This window comes from Emydura macquarii, unplaced genomic scaffold, assembly GCF_026122565.2.
Source record: "Emydura macquarii macquarii isolate MOO-44397 ecotype Brisbane River unplaced genomic scaffold, CSIRO-AGI_Emac_v2 contig_3530, whole genome shotgun sequence".
In the NCBI taxonomy this organism is placed as follows: domain Eukaryota; kingdom Metazoa; phylum Chordata; order Testudines; family Chelidae; genus Emydura; species Emydura macquarii.
Window position 1 is genome coordinate 5,977,470 of NW_027133667.1, and position 22,050 is coordinate 5,999,519.

The 22,050-nt window shown below is 41.4% G+C and overlaps 1 protein-coding gene across 2 annotated transcripts in view; it reads left to right on the plus strand.

Moving 5' to 3' along the window:
• The window catches only part of MTPN (myotrophin), a 49,167-nt gene extending 31,148 nt beyond the window's left edge, over positions 1 to 18,019 (plus strand). For both annotated transcript variants that reach the window (XM_067536125.1, XM_067536126.1), the window contains one exon: positions 14,723 to 18,019. In XM_067536125.1, the coding sequence (XP_067392226.1) occupies positions 14,723 to 14,809 (87 nt within the window). In that variant the 3' untranslated portion in view covers positions 14,810 to 18,019. The remainder of the gene's footprint in view (positions 1 to 14,722) is intronic.
• Positions 18,020 to 22,050: the final 4,031 nt, after the last annotated feature.

Sequence of the window (22,050 nt, forward strand, 5' to 3'; positions counted from 1 at the left end):
GATCAGCTTGGAGAGGATCAGAGCCAGAGTTTGAGCCCCAGGTGTGGGTAAATAAAGTTAAGAGCAAGATGACTTTGTAAAATGCTGTTTTGGGGGGATTTATATCTCAGGAACTCCTTGCTCAAATAATCCCAAATTTGAGTCACTAACACTACTCAGCACCCCCATAAAGAAATTTACTGTGTAGGCCAGGTTAACTATGTGGATTTTGGAGAAATTACAATAGTTCTTTTCAAACAAAAACCAACACTCAATCTTAACTACATCAGAGATAGAGCTCTATTATAATGTGAAGGCATGTATACATAGAGGGACTGCGAAGAGACCGTGGGAATTAGGGTGGAATGAGAGCTTGAAGCAGGAAATGGGAAGGCCACAAGCGCAGTCAGGACTCTTGGAGCACTCGAATATTGTACTTGAATACAAGGATGCTGAGAAACTGGGAACATTCCAATACCTTACTTCTCTGTGTCTTTGTTTTGTTGTGATTTCTGTCAGACTGGAGCAGTTACTTCTGAATCAGTGGTGCCACAGAGACTACATTAACTTTGGAGTATATGAATAGGAATTCTGATCTGGAACTAGTGTGGATGTGAGAGCCTGTTAGGGAGTGATAATACATTGTGTTCTCTGTTCTCTTGTCATCTGTACAGGGGTAGAATTAAAGGTGTAGGGAAAATTCTGCCTTAACTTTGCACTTCTTGATTTTCTAACATTTAAGCATTGGGTATTAAATATCCATGTTCAGGAAAGATACAAAGAGAATAGAGCACTCAGTGCAAGCATCCTTAACTCTACTTTTCTTTTTAGAATCTGTTAATATGCATAAAGTTTGATCCATCTCTGGAATTCCCTGTTGGCTCTAGTAAGAATGGAAAAGCAATTTTTCATCATTTGATTGGCCTTGGAGAGTAACCATCAATAAACTAGAGGCTTGAATTATCTTTATGGATTTGAAATGCTCAGTGGAATTTCAAATGGGGGATAAGAAGAACTTTTCTGAGAGCAAAAAGATATAGCTGGTACATAGTTAAAGATACTGCTTTTAATGCTTCTCCTGTTGCTGCTTCTGGTCAATACTTGAACAATACTGAGGTTGGTTACGAGGGAATTCTCTCTCAGGCTTTGACCTACTAATGTATTTGCACTGAAGTTCCTGGGGGAATGGAAATTTAGAACAAAATTTAGTATAATAGTTTTGATCTTATCTTTTAAGAAGAACAAACATTATTTTCATGTGTTATGGAAGCATGATCTTACGGTTAAGGTATTTGAACTTTTGGTTTAATACATCAATATACCTTAAGACGGTGATTATTATACAAGTACAGGCATTTTCATCTAATATGAAAGTCAAATGTAATCAATCATTAAGTAATATGTAATCTGTTCAAGAGACACGACATTTACATTTCTTCAATGCAAAATAACATACAAAAGAACCTATTGATGTTTAGCATGATATTTGTGAGTGATTCAGTATAAATCTGACAAGACTCTTTCATAAAGTTATGGCACTGAGACACTTGACTCTCCTGAAGTGCATGGTTTCTGTTCTCTTTCTACACGGTTTCCCTAAGCCAGATGCTTCCGCAAAAGTTAGCGGTGTCTGTTTCTCATAGTCTTAGCCCTTCAGAGCTCATGCTTCAGTGGAAATACTGTTTCTATTCAGGCATTTTTCTCTAAAAAGTAGAAATTGATTTGTTCAGTTTGATTTATTACTTGCACCAAAGTGAGGTGTATTTTGAAAATGTTGAGATTGCAGGTGATTGAGTGTTCTTGAGCATTGCTGTCACGCTAATCATCGTGATCCGCTGCAGTCAATTACAGGCATGATTTTGACAGATTGGGTTCATTAAATGTTTTTGGATCAATTGTCTTTTTCTGATGGTTCAGGCCTGCCTGATATCACCTAATACACAAGCACTGATAAACCATCAGGTTCAGCTTGGCAACTTCCTGAGGGACAAAGGTAACATTTTTCTTTGGGATTACTGATAGATAGGGCTGAGAATTCTTCCATATTGTGTTATTCCTGAAACCTTTAATAAAGGGTCAAAACTCACTAATACTTGTTTGGTGTTCCTAGCCTCTAGGTTTGCAACAAGTTATGCAATTATTGAAACAGATTTAAGTAGCAAGAATTACTCTTTACGGTAGGGGACATGTCAAATACATGTGAACTCCTTTCTATACATTACAAGAGCAAAAGATAGTTTGAGGGAAAATTCCAGTTTCTTGGGGTACAAAACCAAAATGTGGGTTACTCCTTTTATTTCTTTACTTTCTTTAGCATACAGGTTAATTCCCATCAAAACTTTCATAGCTAGTAGAGTCACCAGGGAATACTAATCAGAATAGTAGATACAAGTTCCATGGTTTAATGCCAGGTTCCTGAGTGCTCTAAATTAGTATTTTATATTGAAAAAGTTGTACCTAGGGAAAAATAGAACTGTATTTTCCCATTTTACCAGTACCTGCAGTCTCATACTATCCAATACCTAAACAATGGATAGTAATATAACTCATGTGATGTTTAAAATAAGTGTGTGAAATGTTGACCTTCTGAGGTGCACAGCAAATTTTTGAGGTTAATGCACTTGGGTTCCCCAATAAATTAGCACTTTGTCCTACCCCTTTGAAAAGAAAACTGGGCTACTGAAGTAATTCTCTCTTCTTCTGTGGTGCAATAAGACCTTTGTGGCTGAGTATACAACTAATATGAAACTGTTTCAAATGAATTTGAGACATAACCTGAGATGCAATGTTAAAAAATAACCTTTTGATAGAGGAGTGATCTTCAAATCTCAGTGGTTCAAGAGCCAAATTAGTGATCAGTGTTGCCCAAAAGAGCCAGAGTAGTGTGAATTCATGGTTTCATTTACCATACAACTATTTAAACAGTATGATGGGAAATATTTAGTGTTTTATACATATAATTCTCACAGCAAAATGTCTGACCAAGCAATTACTTTATAAATACAATTGATTGGTTTATGCTTTTACTATGTTGTTAATCTAATTGATTAACCAGTGTGTTAATATAGTGCTGTAAAGAGCCGCAGGAGACACATTAAAGAACCACTTTGCAGTTTGTGATTCTCAGTCTGAGGATCATGGTAGTAGAAGGTAATTTTTTGTACTTAGCATTTGCCAGGAAATTACTGTAAATTCTCTAGATTTGTATATTAAGAAAGTTACATGAAGCATGAAGTGCACACTTACGAGCTCCCTGGCAAGCAAGTTTGATCTCCCTAATGCTATTTCTGATCATTTTGACGTGTTTTTTTTTTTCTTTGAAAAAAACCCAAAAACTTCTTGGTTTGGAAGCATAAAGATTAATTAATAGCCAATATGTTTACTTAGCAAAACTTAGTTTCAAATCCTAGTTGGGTGTCACATTAGAATTAATTTGGCCTTTCCCTCCTGTGTGGGCATGGGGCTGAATCCCAGTTTCTCAAAGATATTTCTACTCCAAAAAGTCTTAAGGCTCATTCATACAATGACAGTTTTGCAAGTTGAAGTGAATTGGCAAAAGTGTGTGGACAAGCCCTACACAGTTTCTTGAATTAATCTTGGTTCACTCCTGCACTGAAAATCCTTTACTTGTGCACACTAAACTTGCCCACATTTTTGAAAAAGCCCTGTTTCTTCAATTCTAGGGAATTAGGGTGATAGTGAAAAACTGTAAATGACCCATTTAATTTCCATTGAGTGCAGAATGTGTGACTTCAGATGGGAAAATTAAAGGAAAGTGGACAAACTGCAGTTGTTTGGGGAATCAGAATTGGGACAAACATTTCAATAAATATAGGTCTGGTTTTTAAAAAAAAAAAAAAAATCAGTGGAATTGGGAAACAATCTATGAAACGTTTGAGACCTCTGAGCTACTAAAATACAATGAGGTATTGTGCTAGGTACAGTATATGTGCATGAAAACACTGCACCTACCCTCCAAAATATGTAGTCTAAATCTGAAATAGACGAGAATTGGATTAAATATAGTAAATTCCTCAATGCTTGTTAGATAACATCTGTTTTTTTCCCTCCACTTCACTTAATCTAACCAGAGGAAAAGATAAATTATCAGCTTCTTCAAAGATTTTTAGAGGTTGATTTTCTTTAGTTCAACCCTGTGATTTCACCAGAAAGTGAGGGAGTGCATCCTCAGCCCTTGGAGTGCCTGCAGATCACCTCTGATGCATTTCATGTCATCTGTCTTGAGACTCAGTACCAAAGTGAATCTCCTGGGCAACATGCTCTGTTGTTGCCAATTTTAATCTTCTTTTTTAAAACAGAACTGCCATTTGGATTATTACAAAAAAGAAATTTTCTCAACAATGTATATTTTTAAAATTAAGGGACTTGTAAGTCTGCTGGCTTTTCATAGAGCTCTTAAAGGACTTGCAGGTCTAATTGGTGACCAGTAGGGTTACAATGCAGTTAATAAATGCCAAACAGTGTTAGTGCTCTAAATAAACATTGCCTTCACAGATTGCCTACCCCTGCTTAGAGGGAGTGGGGAAGGAGTATTGCTTTGCAAGTCTGCCTTTCAGATTCTGGGCAGCTCCAGTAGGTTACTGTTGTAGCAGCACAGAACAGTGTTGCCCACATCCCTTTGTCTTGTACATTCCAGCCACTCACATGTGATTTCCATGTGAAAGAGGCCTTGATAAGAATAACAATCAAGGTTTTTTATATAGATCCTTTCATTCAACTGGATCCTGAACTTTATGTAGTCATTTAAAATTTGATGCATGAAGAGGCAGTACTCCTAATAAGGAAAAGTCCCAACTACTGAGTCTCCATTTCTGAAGCACCTGGATTTTTCTTGGTCTAAGTACAGTCAAGATGAAACCTGCCTATATTAAGAATTTTGTGAAATTTGAGCTGAAGCAACAAAATCTACCTCAAAATTCATGACTCCTCCATTTACAATGAAATGAAGATAAGTAGTTGCAATACTGTGGATTACAAAATAGAGGCATCTTTGACTTTTCAGTAATGCTTTCTTTCTAGTAAGTTGTCATGACAAGAATAAAATGAAATCTTGTAATTTTGGAAGTGTGAATAATGGCATGAGAGAATGTCATCTTGTGACATTCTCACAGGTCAGTAACTTCTTCCATTAGTAGAGTTAATGATAATGGGGTCTTACATCCACATATTAAGAGAACAAATACCTATGAAAACTGATGATGGTCAGAAGAACGGCCATACTGGGTCAGACTAATGGTCACTTTCGCCAAGTATTCTACCTTCTGACAGTGGCCAATGCCAGATGATTCAGAGGGAATTAATAGAATAGGTCCTTGAATTCTTCTGAATAGATTGCCTAGATGTCTTTTGGACAGTTGACATCAGGAGCTAGACTTGAAAACAGCAACATTGCTCACCTAGGTAATTCTGCTGCTCTGTGGTGGGATTACATGGAGGACTGAGAAGAAGACTACACAAGTTTCAAGATCTTTGTTTGGAGGATCATTTTCTTTTTCCTTAGTCTCCAGATATACCCTAAATCCCTTCTAAGAATGGAAAAACTATATGGCACTCAGCTTTTACTAGTCTTGGTAACTGGCAAGTTGTACCATTGCCAAATACTGCTTAGTGACCCATTTAGAATACAAGAACTTCATTGACTATGCAGAGGATCATATCCTGCTACCATGCATCAAATAAGCCACTTGCTTAACTGGCTTAATTCATGTTTAAGTACATCACACTTACTTGGCAGCTGGTTTGATATTCAGCATTCTTTGAGAGTTTTAGGTTTCTCTTCCCTTTTGCCTTGCAGGGATCAGATTGTAAATTTTTCTTTATCAGGATGGTTTTGCAGAAAACATTAGTTTTAACTGCATACAATAAACTGGCATAGCCAGTGTGGTGAAGATAGATAATAGCATGCATGGGAAATCATTCATCTTGTGGACATGGCTCAGGAAACAGCACAGATTCAAGGTAAATATTAGCTAACTTGCTGATCACATTTTATGGTGAACATAGTCTGTTAAACTCTGTGTAACGGGACTTGGAGGGCCGGGTGGCCTAGTGATTGGAGTTGATTTCCAGCCCCCTGCTTGGTCGAGGTACCTCAGTCTCTGAGGCTCGGGGGCAGGTAGGGGATCCGGGCCCTCCCACTTCACTCAGTCCTAGCCCAAGGCCCTGTATAAGTCAACCTCTGAGTAGAGGAGCTCCCAGTGGTGAGTCCACATCAACTGACCTGGGCTACTTCCTACTGCTGTCCTTTCAGTTTGGAGCATGGCTCCTATAGTCCAAGTTGTAGTGACAGCTTGTTTGTAATAATGCCCCCTAGTGGTTCCTCTAGGTGGGGCAGCCATAAGTTTTTGGTGGGGTCAGAACCCCACAAGGTATCCATGCTTTATGCACCCTGTTCTGTTCTAGGCCAAGTGCTCCTAGGACTCATTCTCAGTCTCCTCTGGCCAGGGAGACAATGCTTGTTCTCTAGTGGTTGCCTTGCCTGGCAGCCTATAGTGATCCGTCCCCTCAGGTAGGGAGTTAGCTAGGACCTACCTCTTTGCCAGTCAACCCTTAACTAAGCCAGGTTCTGTGCTTTTCTCTCCCCTCCAGGCCCAGCACTGGATGCAGGTATAATGGGGTGGGGCTAGCTGGGTCCAAAGGCTCTCTAACCCCTTCTGTGCCAGTCAGTAGTTTCTCTGCTTCATCACACTGTAACAGAGGACATCTGTAATTGGTATAGAAGATCTGAAGGAGAAAACTAAGAAACTTCCCCATTTTGTAGTTCCTTTGGTTTAAACTATAGTGTTTGTTTTTGGGGTTAGTATGCAGGTGCTGGGTGGCTGTGGTGGCTTGTGGTATACAGGAGGTCAGGCTAGATGATCTGGTGGTCCCTTCTAGCCTAAAACTCAGATTTGAACAAGCTGAGTCAAACACCTGGCTTTCATTTCCATAAAGTTGGCACCACTTTCAACTTTCTTCAACTTTTCTAAATGACATAAATCATTTGAGATTGCACTTCTAAAATGGCTGAGGATGAAGCTCTTATGTTTTCACTAAAATAATCTCAAAGTACCATGCAAAAATGTGTTGTTAGCTTGCTCGTGGTACTGCAGGATATTCTTGAATGGCTTCTTCAAACCTGCAGTAACCATCTGGAATACAAATTAATGTATTCAGAACCTACTTTACTGTTGTAAGCAACTGGCATCCTTTATTTGTCCTCCTCCCTGTGTAATATTACTTTTATGCTCGTATACAAGGCTAAATGTTTCTGTCCTGAAAACTTATTTTATAGTGTTCTACACTATGTAGGTGTTGCACAGTTAGAAGCAAGAGTTTAGGATTGATCCAGTCCTTAATTTAAAAATTTGGTTTCCTTGCCAAAAATTCTAAAATGCCACCTCTGAAGATTACTTAGCTGTTTGCAATCTAAGCAGAATTGACTCAGACCATGACACATGTAGGAAACATTTTCATCAATGTTACTATCAATGTAGATAGCAATAAAAATGAACTGCCTTAAAGCCCTTTAATCTTGCCCAGATGAGTTGCGACAAAACTCTTAAACATATGAAATGACTTGATAGTATTCCAATTCCTACTGCACAGGTTTTAACATCCAACTCACAAGCATCATTTGGTATGGCGGCATGGGGATCCTGAAAGTCTACTGTCCTTGAATATATTTTAAAATTCTGTCTGAGACATGCATATGTGCTACCATTATTGCCCCTAGTGCTTTCTTCCAACAAGCAAACAGAATGGCTGCAGTCTTGATAATTGTATTCTTTGGGTTCCGCGATAAAAGACCCATGAAACATCTGGACTGGGTCAGCTGACATGGGGTCCTGGGTCTCAGGCTGCAGGGCTTTAAAGCTGCAGTGTAGACACTTGAGCTTGGGCTTGGGCTGGTGTCACATTTCCATAAGAACCATGTCATTTTCCTGCCAGTTTTCTTCCCAAGAACTCTGAAGAATGACAGCTTCACACATTGAACATTAGGTGTGCCCTCACCTTTTATATTGAGAGGACTAAACCCTTCCACAAATCCATGCAACTTTTATAGCAATAGCGGAAAGGATGAGAGGGATCCGTGTGTCAGCCCAGTTTGCTACGAGCAGGTGAATGTCCCACCTCCGGCCATCTTACTCCACAGGGCCTCTGGTGTCATCTGCAGTGTTCCTTGCACAGTCCCAATCCAGGACGTCTGCAGAGCCGTGACCTGATGGTCGGTGCATACCTTTGCATCACAGTATGCCATCATCCAACAGACCCATGATGACACCAGTTTTGGAAGAGCATTGCTGCAGTCAGCATGTCCGTGAACTCCGAGCCCACTTCCTGGGGGACTGCTTGTGAGTTATGTAGCATGGAATGGAAATTAGCAAGCACTCAAAGAAAAAAGTTACTAACCTTTTGTAACTGTTCTTCAAGCTGTGTTGTTCATGTCCATTCCATGCTAAGTGTATGTATATGCATGCACTGTTGCCAGGGAATTTTCAGTGTTATCTGATAAGTCACCTCTAGTGCCCTCTGGAACCGTGCGCTTATGCACCAGTATAAGGAGTGCTGTGGCCCCACACCCTCTAAGCTCCTTCTTGCCAGATAACTCCAACAGAGAGGTAGGAGGGTGGGTCTTGGAATGGACATGAGCAATGCATCTCAAAGAACAACAGTTAAAAAGTCAGTAACCGTTTTACACTTTGTATAGGCATTTACAGTACTATTGCTCTTATTTAAGCATGAGAGAGAATACAGGTCATATAGAAAATAACAAATACCCTGAATTTGATGCCCCTTGCTCACCCTTGAATGGTGAGAGACATCTGATTTCAGGTAGGTAGGCTTCTGCCTGACTCATCTGGCTCCTGCAGAAGCGCCCTCATCTTGAGTTGGTGAAAATGGCCCAAAAGAACCCAAATAAATAATCTGGCCTTTTATAATCTTCCCATTCTATTGTCAAGTGAAATTTTGACCAGCCTCAACAGGTGACCTCTCCCCAGTAAACCATTTTTTTCTGTGTTGGAGCCCCACCTATTGTTGAGGATGTTTGACCCTCTATGTCAGCCCTGCATCACTACACTGTGGAATTTCAGTCCAAAATGGAAGTGTTCAGACCACAGAGAAGGTATTTAAACCTACATTCAAAATGGAGTTTGCAGCTTGGTAGAGAGAGATACATGAAGTTCATAATCTTACTTAGAATTAATAAATTGTACAGATTCCCAAGTTATCACAGACGGTCTCACAACAGAGGAGGTTAATGAGGCCCTGGGACTTGTCGTCATTGGAATTGATGAATACTAAGCATGAAACGTCAAATTATAGGTTTATATATATGGGTTTAGTCTCCTAAAAATTAGGAACAACTAAGTGTTTCCAAGTGCATAATATCTTCTCTAGGATACAGCTGAAGTAGTAATTCAGTATCCTTCTACACTTTTCTTTTTTCAGTATAGTGTTAATATGAAATAAAAGCATTGTACATTCTTTAATTTTAAGGATGGGGTAGTACATAGAATTAAAGATGGAAAACGTCTGGGAAGTCTCTGAAATGATTTCCAGAGCAAGTCTTCATCACAGCATACTTTCTGGCACCTTGTCCAGTCTAACTTTACATGTCCCTATCAATGGGTCTTCTACCTCTTCCCAAGAGAGTCCCATACCTCATTTTTTAGGAAATATCTTTCCTGAATAACTTTTCCTTTCATCCTATTAATTTTTACTCCTTTTCTGTCTGTCTCAAATTCCTTTCCTTTTGTATTTTACAATTAATCTACACACTTACCATGTCCTCTTAGTATTTTAGCTAAATTACCCGTAATGTGTCCTTAGTTTCCACTGTAATACATCGTGTGACTACACAAATTGCAGAGTGAGTATAATTGATCTCAGAAGGTGCAAGGCAGTGGAGATGGGTCCATCCAATTCTAATTTTTCTGTCATCTCTACTTCCTGCTCTGATATTTTTGTTCTTTTTTGAGCCCCCTCTGATTTTTTTTTTTTTTTTTTTGGGGGGGGGGGGGGGGGGGAAAACTAGTATAGCTAAATGTACACAGTATTGTAAGTGTAGTTGAACTGGTATGTAATGAAAAGGAACTGTTGCTTCCCTTCTCAGAAACATGTTGCTTTTGGTTAATCCATTTTTTCCTACCAGTGTTACGGTTGCACACTTTTAGAATGTTCCTAGACTTTTTAAAATGTCAAATGACACATCTTCCATACTGTCCTAACCTTCTATAATTTGGTGGGAAGAATGATCCTGCTATGATATAGAGGAAGGAAAATTGTCCAATCTAGAAAGGAAAAGAACAAAAATGAGACTAGTAAATAACATTGAACTGTGGTATAGAGTAGCCTATTCATATTCCTGTAGTTTAGGACTGACCAGATGAAAAGTGTATTGTACTAGGTTTGGGTCTTACACATCAAAACCATGTATTGCTATTCATTTTCTTTGTTTCCATGTCCTAGAACATTGTGGAAGGCTGTGTAGTAAAGACACAGTCATCCAAATTTCAGTACTTCCTTAAATAGTGTAAAATTAAGTACACTGCATTGGATCTTCTAAAATTCATTCTTCTTCGAGTGCTTGCTCATGTCCATTCCTTGTCAGGTGTGTGTATGCCACATGCACTGCTGCTGGAGATTTTTTTCCTTAGTGATATCCATAGGACTGGCTCTAGTGTCCTCTGGGGTCACGCACATATGTGCCAGTGTAAAGGGTACTACCAGTCCCCCGCTCCCTCTCAGTTCGTTCTTACTGCTTGTGACTGTGCTGCAATGTCCTCTTCCCTTGTCAAGCTCTTCTAACCCAGTGGTTCTTTTCCTAGTAGTAATGTATATACTTTAAAGTTAGTTTACCTTTTAGTTTACCTGTCATACTGTAGATTCGACGGCAGACATAGCCCCAGGGACGGGGCATGCCCCAGTCCCAGGGCTTCAAACCTTGTGCATTGTGCAAGAAGCCTATGTGATGAATAGACAGCTTTGTTGTGGGTCAAAGTGCCTGGGAGAGGCTCATGTGCAAGACGAGGAGGATCTGTAAAGGGTTCAGACCTCGCACTAAAAAGGAACGGGACATTAGACTGAGGGCACTTCTGATGGAGTCGGATCTTAGACCGGTCTCTGAGCCGCTCTGTTCAGATTCTGGGTCAAGTATGTTGGCAGCGTGGTGAAGAACCATCCTCCACCCACCCACACACACCCCGGGCACAGAGTTACTCCCAGCACTGATCACCATCCCCGGTACCTAAGAAGAAGCACAAAAAGACATACCGGGAGAGGGGGCTCACCAGCACTAAGAAGTGGATTAAAGGGGCACAGGAGAAGAGGCAAGACTTGTGCTGGGCCTCTTGTCTTCCTGCCTCGGGTCGCAGCCTACTTCAGATGGAAGGGCATACAGGTCTTCCCCACCTCAATGACTGGCTCATCAAAGGCCACTCGAAAGCTCAAGTCCAATACAGCATCACGGTTATATGGGCTACCTGTCAAGCGCTTGTCCCATTAATAAACTAACAAAAATCAACACTGGTAGTGGTACAGAAGATAGAGTTCATCGGTGCAGTCCTCAGCTCCACCCAAGCCGGAGCATTTCTAGCCAAGGCCAGCCTCTTGGCCATATTGTAGCTTATAGCCAAGTCACAGCCTATCCCCTCACCACAGCGTGGGTATGCATCAGGCTGTTAGGGCATATGGCAGCTTGCACCTACGTGGTACACCTCAGACCTCTACAACTGTGGCTGGCATCAGTTTACTCCCCAGCCAGGTACCATTTGACGAGGCCCTCAAGATCCCTCCACCAATACTTACCTCCCTAGCAAGGTGGTTGAAGCCGCACTGTTCCTGGTATTGGACGCTTCGCATTTAGAGTTGGGGGGGGGGGGGGGAGTGCCACCTTCGCACACTCAGGACCCAAGGCCTTTGGTCCGAGGAGGAGCTGACATAACATAAATGTGAGGGAGCTCAGAGTGACCCAACTGGCCTGTGTGGTGTTTCTTCCCCAGCTGTCTGGCAAGGCAGTGCAAGCATTAACAGACAACACAGCTTCAACGTTTACATCAACAAGCAAGGGGGAGCGTGGTCCCCAGCCCTCTGCAAGAGTCCCTTTGCATATAGGACTTCTATGTGGGTCATGCTATCCACCTGGAGGCTATACACCTACCAGGGTTCAGGAACACGTTGGCAGATCACCTGAGCAGTTCCTTCTCCTCTCGCGATGAGTTGTCCCTACATCCGCAGATTGTCAAGATCATCTTCCAGAGGTGGGGAGCTCCCCAAGTGGGCCTCTTTGCTACCAGATAGAACAGAAAATGTCATCACTTCTCTTCCCTTCAAGGGCTCGACAATGGCTTGCTTTCCAAAGCCTTTCTCCTATCATGGTCAGGGGATCTGATGTATGCCTTCCCACCAATTCCCCTCATTCACAAGGCCCTCATAAAGATCAACAGAGACAGAACACAAGTCATCTTGAAAGTTCCAGCATGGACTCGCCAGCACTGGCTCGGAATGTTCCTAGATTTATTGGTGACCCCCCCCCCCCCCACCCTCCTTGGGCCCTCCCAAACAGACTGGACCTGATCTCACATCCAAACCTAGCCTTTCTTCACCTGACGGTGTGGATGCTCCATGGCTAGACCTTGAGGAATGGGTCTATTCCACCCAAGTCCAACAAGTCCTGTTAGGAAGCGGAGAACCCTCCACCAGAGCTTCATACCTGGCCAAGTAGAAGCGTTTCACCTGCTGAAAATCTGAATGGAATCTTTTCCCAGCTAAGTTATCTGTTCAATCCATGTTGGAATATCTGCTCCACTTAAAACAACAAGGTCTAGTGTTATCATCAGTTAAGGTACACCTGGCAGCTTTTATCAGCCTTTCATCCCCTTATTCAGGGCAGATCAGTTTTTTCACATGAGATGACAACCAGATTCCTCAAGGGCCTGGAGAGGCTCTTCCCACCAGTATGAGACCCAATCCATCCATGGGATCTCAACCTGGTCCTATCAAGGTTCACTGGACCTCCCTTTGAGCCCCTGGCATCTTGTTTTCTTCTACACCTATCATGGAAAGTTGCTTCTTGGTAGCTATCACTTTAGCAAGGTGAGTCTCCAAAATTAAGGCCTTGTACAACACTGTGTAACGGGGTTTGGAAGTCAAGGATACGGTCCAGCTGTGCCCTCACCTGGCATTCTTGCCAAACATAATATCACAACTTCATGTCAACCAGGCTATTTTCCTGCCAGTCTTCTTCCTGAAGCCCCACAACTCTAGTGAGGAAAGGCATCTTCATACACTTGATGTCAGATGAGCTATGGCTTTCTACATTGACAGGACTAAGCCTTTTTGTAGATCCATGCAGCTGTTGGTTGTGATTGCCAAACAGATGAAGGGACTGCCGGTATCATCCCAGAGGATTTCATCCTGGATCACTGCCTGCATCCAGTCCTGCAGCAGGCAAAGGTCACACCTCCGGCTCTATTGACCACTCATTCTACAGGAGCTCAAGCATCGGCGGTGGCCTTTCTCGCTCAGGTACCAATATAGGAAGTTTGCAGAGCTGTGACATGGTTGTCCGTTCATATCTTTGTATCCCATTACTCAACAGGCCTGGAATGATGCGGTCTTTGGCAGAGTGATGTTACAATCAGTATGTCCATGAACTCCTTGCCCCCCTCTAGAGGCACTGCTGGAGAGTCACCTGACATTGAATGGATGTGAGCAAGCACTCGAAGAAAGAACTATTACTGACCTTCGTAACTATTGTTCTTTGAGATGTATTGCTCATGTCCGTTCCACAACACACACTACTTTCCTTCTGTCAGAGTTCTTGGCAAGAAGGAACTAAGAGGGGTTGGGCCTGTGGTGCCCTTTATATGGGCACATATGCATGTGACCCTAGCAGGCGCTAGGGCCGGCCGTACGGATATCACAGAAGGAAAAAAAAAAATCTCCCTTACCAATGCATGTAGCGCGCACACACCTGACATGGAATGGACATATACAACACATCTTGATGAATAACAGTTATGAAGTCAAGTACATTTAGCCATCACTAAGGACTTAATGTATCAAAATTATGGTGAATTATTGGTGAGCAGGCTAATCGTTGAGAATTTTGATGTGATGCTGAATGGTGTTTCTCACTAATTTTTTCTTGTTTAATTGATTTCCACCTCATTGAATCTTAGTAGGCTGTTCTGAAGGTATTTGTATAATTAAGAATACAGGATAATATTACTAATTCATAGAAATTGGGAACTATTCTGACTTACTGAATTTTGGATCATAGCAAATATGTGAACAAATAAAATGAGAATGCATAATGAAATACTGTTTTTCATCCATTTTATGACAACTGGTTTAATTTTAATTTTCTGACATCTAATGTGCTATACTAGTAAATAGTCTGTACTGTAATTCATAAAATAGTTTTAATATGACTTTTCTGCAGCACTATGTACCATTCAAAGTGGACTGACAACAATTTTTGTATATTAGCTCAAATTCAGTGTACTTGAAAACCAAAATGATTGAATATATTTAGCTGTTCAACTAAGTGGCTTGTGGTTTCTAACTGAGAAATAGACAGGAAGTAAAGGAAATGTTGTGAATTGTTCACAAAAGGAGTTGTTCAAAATAGTTCTCTAATGTGAATTACTAGTGTGGCAGAACCCCTTCACAAGAAACTGCCAATACTATGATGCACAAGCTCCTTTTTTAAGTGACTATTCTCATGTCTTTACAGGGCGCTGATAAGACTGTGAAAGGCCCAGATGGATTAACTGCCTTTGAAGCCACTGACAACCAGGCAATCAAAGCTCTTCTTCAGTGACGGATGGACTGATACAACTAATGTCTTTTCTGTGGCCTCACACTGCTGCCTGTCTGTCACTCTTTGTATCTTCCAGCTTCTTCAGCTAAATACTTCGGGGGGGAGGGGAGTTCACAATAAATCAAACTAACTAGGGGCCTCTATCAAAAAGATAATCTGTTTAGAGAGAATGGAAATCTATATAATCATTGTCCTTTAGGTTTTCTGTTTCATGCACAATCTTCCCCCTCCCCCCTGCCCCCCCCCCCCCGATTTCTAGTGAAAACAAACTTCTCCAAGAGGGAGCGAGAACATACACTTAAAAATTGGTTTGGATACGTTCCTAAGTTCTATTAAGTTGTGTTGAAAGATCAGTTTAGACAAAAGTACTGTATTAAGTACTCTTAAAATCTTAACTAAGAGGCAGTAGTCCAATGCTGTTAGTGTCTGCCATGATATAAAGCATAGTAATTGAAGCATTTGGGTTGCTTTTCTCTTCATAGATACATCATTCTTCCTGAAAGCATATGTTGAAGTATTGAAGACTTCTGATACTAGTTAAAGGAGGTGTCTCCACCTGAACTAATCAGATGTCACACTAACTTTTCTTTGCCTCCTTTTAAATCAGTAAAGATCAGTTTAGGCAAGACCTTGTTATATTCCAAAAGAGCTACCAAGATATCTTGGGAGGATTGAACTTTGGGTTTTCCCCTGCTGTTCTAATCCAGAACTGACCAGTTTGACTTGTAATATTTGTGGTTGTGATAAGAAATGTCAATGCAGATAACCCTTTTAGGTTGTCAATTGGAATTTCCTTATTCGCTGTGTCAATATAAACTATATAGGTGCACATGGTGAAAGCTCCAGGGCACCTGGTATCCAAGAAGAATTTCTCTGCTGCCTTAAATGATCTAAACTTAGTGCTGCTGACAATTACTTAAAGTTCTCAGTAGAAACAAGTATCAAAGTTGCTAAATGTTTTTATAGTTTCAAAAAATGTTTTATGAAAAGCTCTCTATAGTCTACTGTCAGGAAAAGGAAGACTTGAATACAGTTGCAGTGAAATCTGTAAGTTACCACCAGGCTTCTTCTGAAGCTCCTGCTACATTTCTGTAGCATTTATGATCCTGCAAGTATATTTAACTCTCATGTGAAAGTTATTGTACTAGTAAATATTTCAGCAGTAGAACTGATAAGTCATGGAAGCAGATTTAAAATTGTGACAAGGGATTCCCACCCCATTCCTCCTGGGAAAGTCTGAGCTTTTGATTTTCATCTTTAATTGGCATTAGACACATACTAGCTCACCCAAAGAATTCATAGTAGCTTTAAAAAAACAAACAAACACATACGTTATAAAATAGCATATTTACCTTTTGGGGTGTCATATGCAGCTTTCATGCATTGACATGCAGAAAATAATGTGTTGTGTATCACGTTTAATGCAGAGTATGTTTAAACAAAACAAGCAAATCTTATTTTGATTTCTCATGTCTGAAATTGTTGTGATGTCAGAAGGCTGAGCAATAAAGTATTTGGTGATTTCCATCCAGATAAATATATACTGAGATGTTTTGGTTTTATATTTTAACCATGTTGCATAAAATTGAATGTACTTCAATTATAAAAAAATTATAAACAATTGTATTTAGAATGTAAAATGAGAACAAACTGATTTATACATATGCAACATCCCACAGGATAAAAACAATCAGGGAATGCGGTCATTCTGGCCAATGAAAAACAATACTGAGCAATTATTGATGGGTTTCTTGGAGTTACTGGAGATATAGATGGCAAAGAAGAATGGAAAGATTGGTTACAGTTTTTAAACTTATTTCTAATCACCGAGTAACTGATAAATGAACGAGCACATTTGGCAAACTGTTTTTATTAAGTCTTTACTTAAAGAACTCTAATCTGTCATCTCTAATCAGTGCTGAACTATCATCTCATTACAGTAGTGTGAACTCTGAATACAGTTGACTATCTGTAAGATATCACTAAAGTAATTAGTACTACGTTGGCATAAACTAATCTCTTTTTATGCTATTAAAATACTAGTCCAGAAAACTGCAATCTGAAAAGCTTTTTTTAATTTCAAGTTGTTTGTGGTGAGTAGTGTCAACAAATGATGTATCTGGCCCTAACAGAACCTCTTACTGTCCTTTTCTCTTTGCTTTATCCTCCCACCCCCATCTCCAATTAAGTGATCATTATTGTAGCACTGGATCAGTTGAACCTTCTTTGTACTAGTTCTTCTGGTGATACAGTGGAGACTATTTAGCCTTCATTTCCTACAATTATGTAAACACTTTAATTTTTCTTGACCTATTTCACGTGAAAAAAACTGCGAGTGTTTGTTTAATTTGAATATAATATGAGTCCAAGCCACTTTGCCAGAATAGTTAAAAGATGGTATTTAAATGCTTGTTTTTACTAAAGAAGAAAAACTTGTTTGCTTTTTGCACTACATAAAGGATTGTCATTTTTGTCCAGGTTTTAAGAAACGTTAAACACTTTACTCTTCCTGTTTTATAGTTGCGTGTAGACAATAGGTTAATTCATTTACTTCCTTTTCATCACATTGTGAGAGAAATTGGGTGACTACCTGTTTCTCACACTAGCACTTTGATAGGTAAAACTATCAAACTGTAAATTCTTTTACACACACAAAACTGTAGAATAGTCCAACACAAGGTCTTAATTATCTTGACAAAGCCAACTGGAAATGCATGCATTTGGAAATCCACTTAGTTTTTAATTGCTTTCCTTTTTAAATTTGGGTTGAATATTTAAAAACTAAAATGTATTTTGGGTCTTACACCCTCTGCTCCTCTTCCTTATTTAAAAAAAATGTGTGAGACTTAAATGGAGCTTTCTCCTCCTTTAATACAACATTGAATGCATTAATTTGTCTGTAGAAGAGGCTGGTAAGAGTGGAGTGTCCTAGTTCAAGCAATTGCAGTGTTGCATGCAAAATTTCAAAATGAACTGTCTTAATTATATTTTGTAAATGAAGAAACAATCATATCTTTCTACGCAGTGATGGAAGAAAATTAGTGCTTTGTGCATTTTGATATTTGACTTCCTCTTTTCACCAGTGTAGCTATTTTGACAGTTGGGTTTATCATCATCATGGTTCATGGACATCAGAATGCTAAATGAAACTGTATTTTTAAGTTTGTTGCAAGAATGAATGAAATAAACTTGAATTGTGCTACAGAAGAATCTGCAGTTTTATTTCCCTCCACACTTTGTATCTGTCATCTCTGTTCATACCTATGTAGCTGTGCAGATCTGTAGTAGTTCAATTTAACTGGGACTGTGTAGAGTAACTTCCACTATATTAATACAAATAATGTGGACAAATCTGAGAAACTAGTCTTGGTCTTGAGTGGTCATTAATCTTCATATTAGCTATGTGTGATTTAGAGCACCTAAATGCTGTCTCTTCTACCCCTTTCTTTCTCCTCACCCCCTCAAAAAAGTCTGGGACTGAATGAGCATGGAGACTTTTACTGTTCAATAGACAATTCATCATATTGAGATTTGCTGCTCTAAGGGAATGCTTATGTTTGTCTTGGCTTCAGTTCTTACTTGCCTACGAGGCAAATAAACTCCAGTTCATGTTTTGTGATAACTCAACTTCAGAGTTAAAAGGGATATTAATAAATTGTGAAAATAGGGACTGATACGGAAACAAAGTGCAAGTGTAGTTTCCAAATTACATCAGTGCCCATCTTGAAAGAAATGTCATTTTTCTCATCCTTTGCTCCGAGTCTGTGCTATTCCCTGTTATATAGGAATGCATGGTTCTAAAGGCCTGATGTCCCTGAAATCAGTTTACTGTAGATCACCTTCTAGAGTGGATTAAAATGACCTGGGAGAAAAACTTTTCTGGACTGTGTGCCTCAACTGTCCTTCAAGAATAATGCAATTCCTTCCTTCCTCAACTTTGCTGTCCACTTGAATTAAGAGCTCATTTACAGAAGTAAGTATAGCTGGAGTATAGGTAAATGTTGCATATAAATTCACATTTTGTATTGATTTCTGTATCTTTAATAGAAAGCACTGATAACAGAATTTTAATAGTTAATACTGTTTAACGTAGCAGAAGAAATCTAGGTCTCGTTTAAATTTTGTACAAAACAAATTCATGTTTTAAATGCAGGTATTTTAAAGGAAATAACTTATGGTCCAGAGTGGCATTTCTTTTAATGAAATGGAATAGTGATAAAAAGGGACAAATTAGTATTCCAAAATGAGAAGCTTCACTTAAACGCTTGAATTTTTTTCTGTAGTTTTCAATTTTGAAATCACAAACTTATCTGCTAATGCTGTATGGACAGTGTATCTCTCAAAAAGTGATAAATAGGTGTGGGACACATTACCACACATTGTTAGCATTCCAAAGCTGTTCAAATGGTGCCACTTCCGATGACAATTCATAATTGTATGTGTATATATGCAGTCATTTGACATTCAGATGTGTTTGTAAGATAACATGGGTTAACCCACGTCTGCCTAGCTGCATTTGGCTAAGAAAGACAATCTCATTATCTGAATAAACATAGAGTACATCCAAAGAGGATAACGAAGTATTTTTATGTTGGTCGTGGTAATATCTTGAAAGGGCACAGTTAATAGAAGTTAATTTGAACATACAATGCTAGTCAACCCAAAGTGCTTTTCTATTCTACACTAGTGAAATCCAGCCACCTAAAGGGAGGACAGAAGCCAAGTTACTGGCCCATATTATATGGCACAATGTGGGGAGAGCAATTGTAGTATGGAATTTCTAACTTCTAAAAACATTTCTTTCCTCAGTAATCTTGCTCTATCTGTAGAATATTTCAGATTAATTTGATCACTTTTCCTTCATATAGTTCTTCTTTCTTTGCATGAAGTATTGGATACAGTTGCATACTGTTGTGTACCATAGAGAGAACTGTCATTCCAGTTGCCTCCATTCTACATTACTAGTTTTAAACAAACATCTTATTTTATCCAGATTCCCCCCCTGTTATAAACCTTTGTATATTTAGTATCACTTTAGAGTAATGGTAATAAGTCTGGGAAATGAAATTCTACTTCAAGTGATTGCTCATATCCATTCCAATATAGGTGAGTGCGCACCACCGTGCTACTGGTTCCCAGAACTTTTTTCCCCTTAGCTAGCCCTGTAGGGTCGGCTTAGGCACCCCCTGGAGTGCCGTGCTCATGCCGCGGTATATGAGGCACCGCCGACCCTGCGGGCCCTCAGTTCCTTCTTTCCACCCCTGACAGTTACTGGAACATCTTGCCTCTTGCCTTTGCAAGTAGCATTCCCCATTTTGAACTGTTCTCGTTATTTGTAGTTGATTGATTAGAGTTAAGTAGTTGTTAAGCATAGTTCTTAGTTGTTAAGTATAGTTAGTTAGCATTAGATTAGATTAGCCCTTAGAGGCTTAGAGTTGGGCCATGCCTGGTTCAATGGGTTTTAAGTCCTGCACCGCTTGTGGCAAATCCTTCCCGGTGAGTGACCCTCATGACCGCTGTCTGGGAGAGCAGCACAGGAAGGACAGGTGCAGGATCTGCAAAGCCTCCAAGCTGTGGACCCAGAAAGAATGGGATGCGCGCCTGAAGGCTGTCCTGATGGAGTCGGTGCTGTACCTGGACTCTGAACCTGCGCGTTCCCCTATGGTACTGAGCATCTCCTCAGTGCGGAGCTCTCCATCGGCGCTGGAGTCGAACCGTCGCCAGTCACCAGTGTCGAAGAAGCGCCAGGGCACCAAGCGCCAGGACACACCTGCGCGGCCTGGGGGGAATCCGGAGATGCACCAGCCACGGGCAGTTGTTTACTCCGGTACCTGCATCTCCACACAGGGAGCCTCCCCTGACTCCTGGGGGCGGGGGAGCACCCCTGCAAGAGCCGTCAATGCCAGAGACGTTCCTCGCAGCACGCGCTCTCATGGCCAAGCCCACGCCTCTGTCGCCCCCTTGGCTGAGGGTGCAGGGACAGGCATCTCTGGGTAAACCCACGCTGGGTGCCTCCGGTGGGTGGTCGAAACTGCAGTCCAAGTCTTCCCCCCAGATGGTCAAAGAGGGTGGAGCGTGCCAGCTCCCCACCAGCTCCGACTCCGGGTCATTGAGCTCCTCTGCACCGTGGCACCGAAGATGGTCCAGGGCACGGGAGGTTTCATGCTTGAGGCGATGCCGTTCCCGCACCCTGGCACAGAGTCCCTCATCACCACGGCACCGGTGTCGATCCTCGGACCGCAGTCCGGCACCAGCGGCGCAGACCACGGCACCGCACCACCACTCGCGCTCTTCGGAGTCGGACTTGGCACCGAAAAGGCATGCCCGGCACCACTTCCGGTTCCCGAAGGGGAAGCGCCGCCGCAAGACCTCGGCACCGAGACAGAGATCGTACTCCAGCTCATCAAGCCACATGCCTCCCCGTCGGCACCGTGCGCAATGGCACCAGCGCTCCTTGTCTTTGTCGGCATCATTACGGAGCAGGTCCTTGACGAAGGCAGGCAGGAGCCACAGACACCACCGGCATGGCTCTAGCGGCTCGGGGTCCCTCTTTGGGGTGGCTGGGTCGGCAGGACCGTCCAGCGTGGCCCTGCCAGTGCACAAGAGTCCTGAAGCTGGCTAAGGCTCTCTGGCAAACCCCTGCCTCGGTTGTCCCCACCTCCAAGGGCGCCGAAAAAAAATACTATGTTCCATCTGAGGGGTTTGAATTCCTCTACAGGCACCCAGCCCCCGGGACCCTAGTGGTTGACGCTGCCAACCAAAGGGACAGAGAAGGCGGCCCGGGCAACACGCCACAAAATAAAGACAACAAAAAACTAGACCTGTTCGGCCGCAAGATCTACTCCACTGGGGCCTTGCAGTTGAGGATCGCAAACCATCAAGCGCTCCTCGGCTGCTATAATCTGAACCTCTGAACCTCTATGCGCCAGTTCGCAGAGAGGTTGCTCCAGGACCAGGCGGTGGACTTTGCAATGGTCCTGGAGGAGGGCGCTGCAGTGGCAGGGGCGGCCTTGCAGACAGCCAGCAACGCCATGGACACAGCCAGCAGAGCCATGGCCTCGGCTATTGCCATGCGGAGGTGTTCGTGGCTGCAGTCTTCTGGGCTGTCCCAAGAAGTTCAGCAAGCCATCCAGGACCTGCCCTTTGATGGGCAGGTCCGTTTTCCAATAAAACGGACAATAAGCTGCACACTCTGAAAGATTCTAGAACCACACTTAGGTCACTGGGCTTATATACCCCTC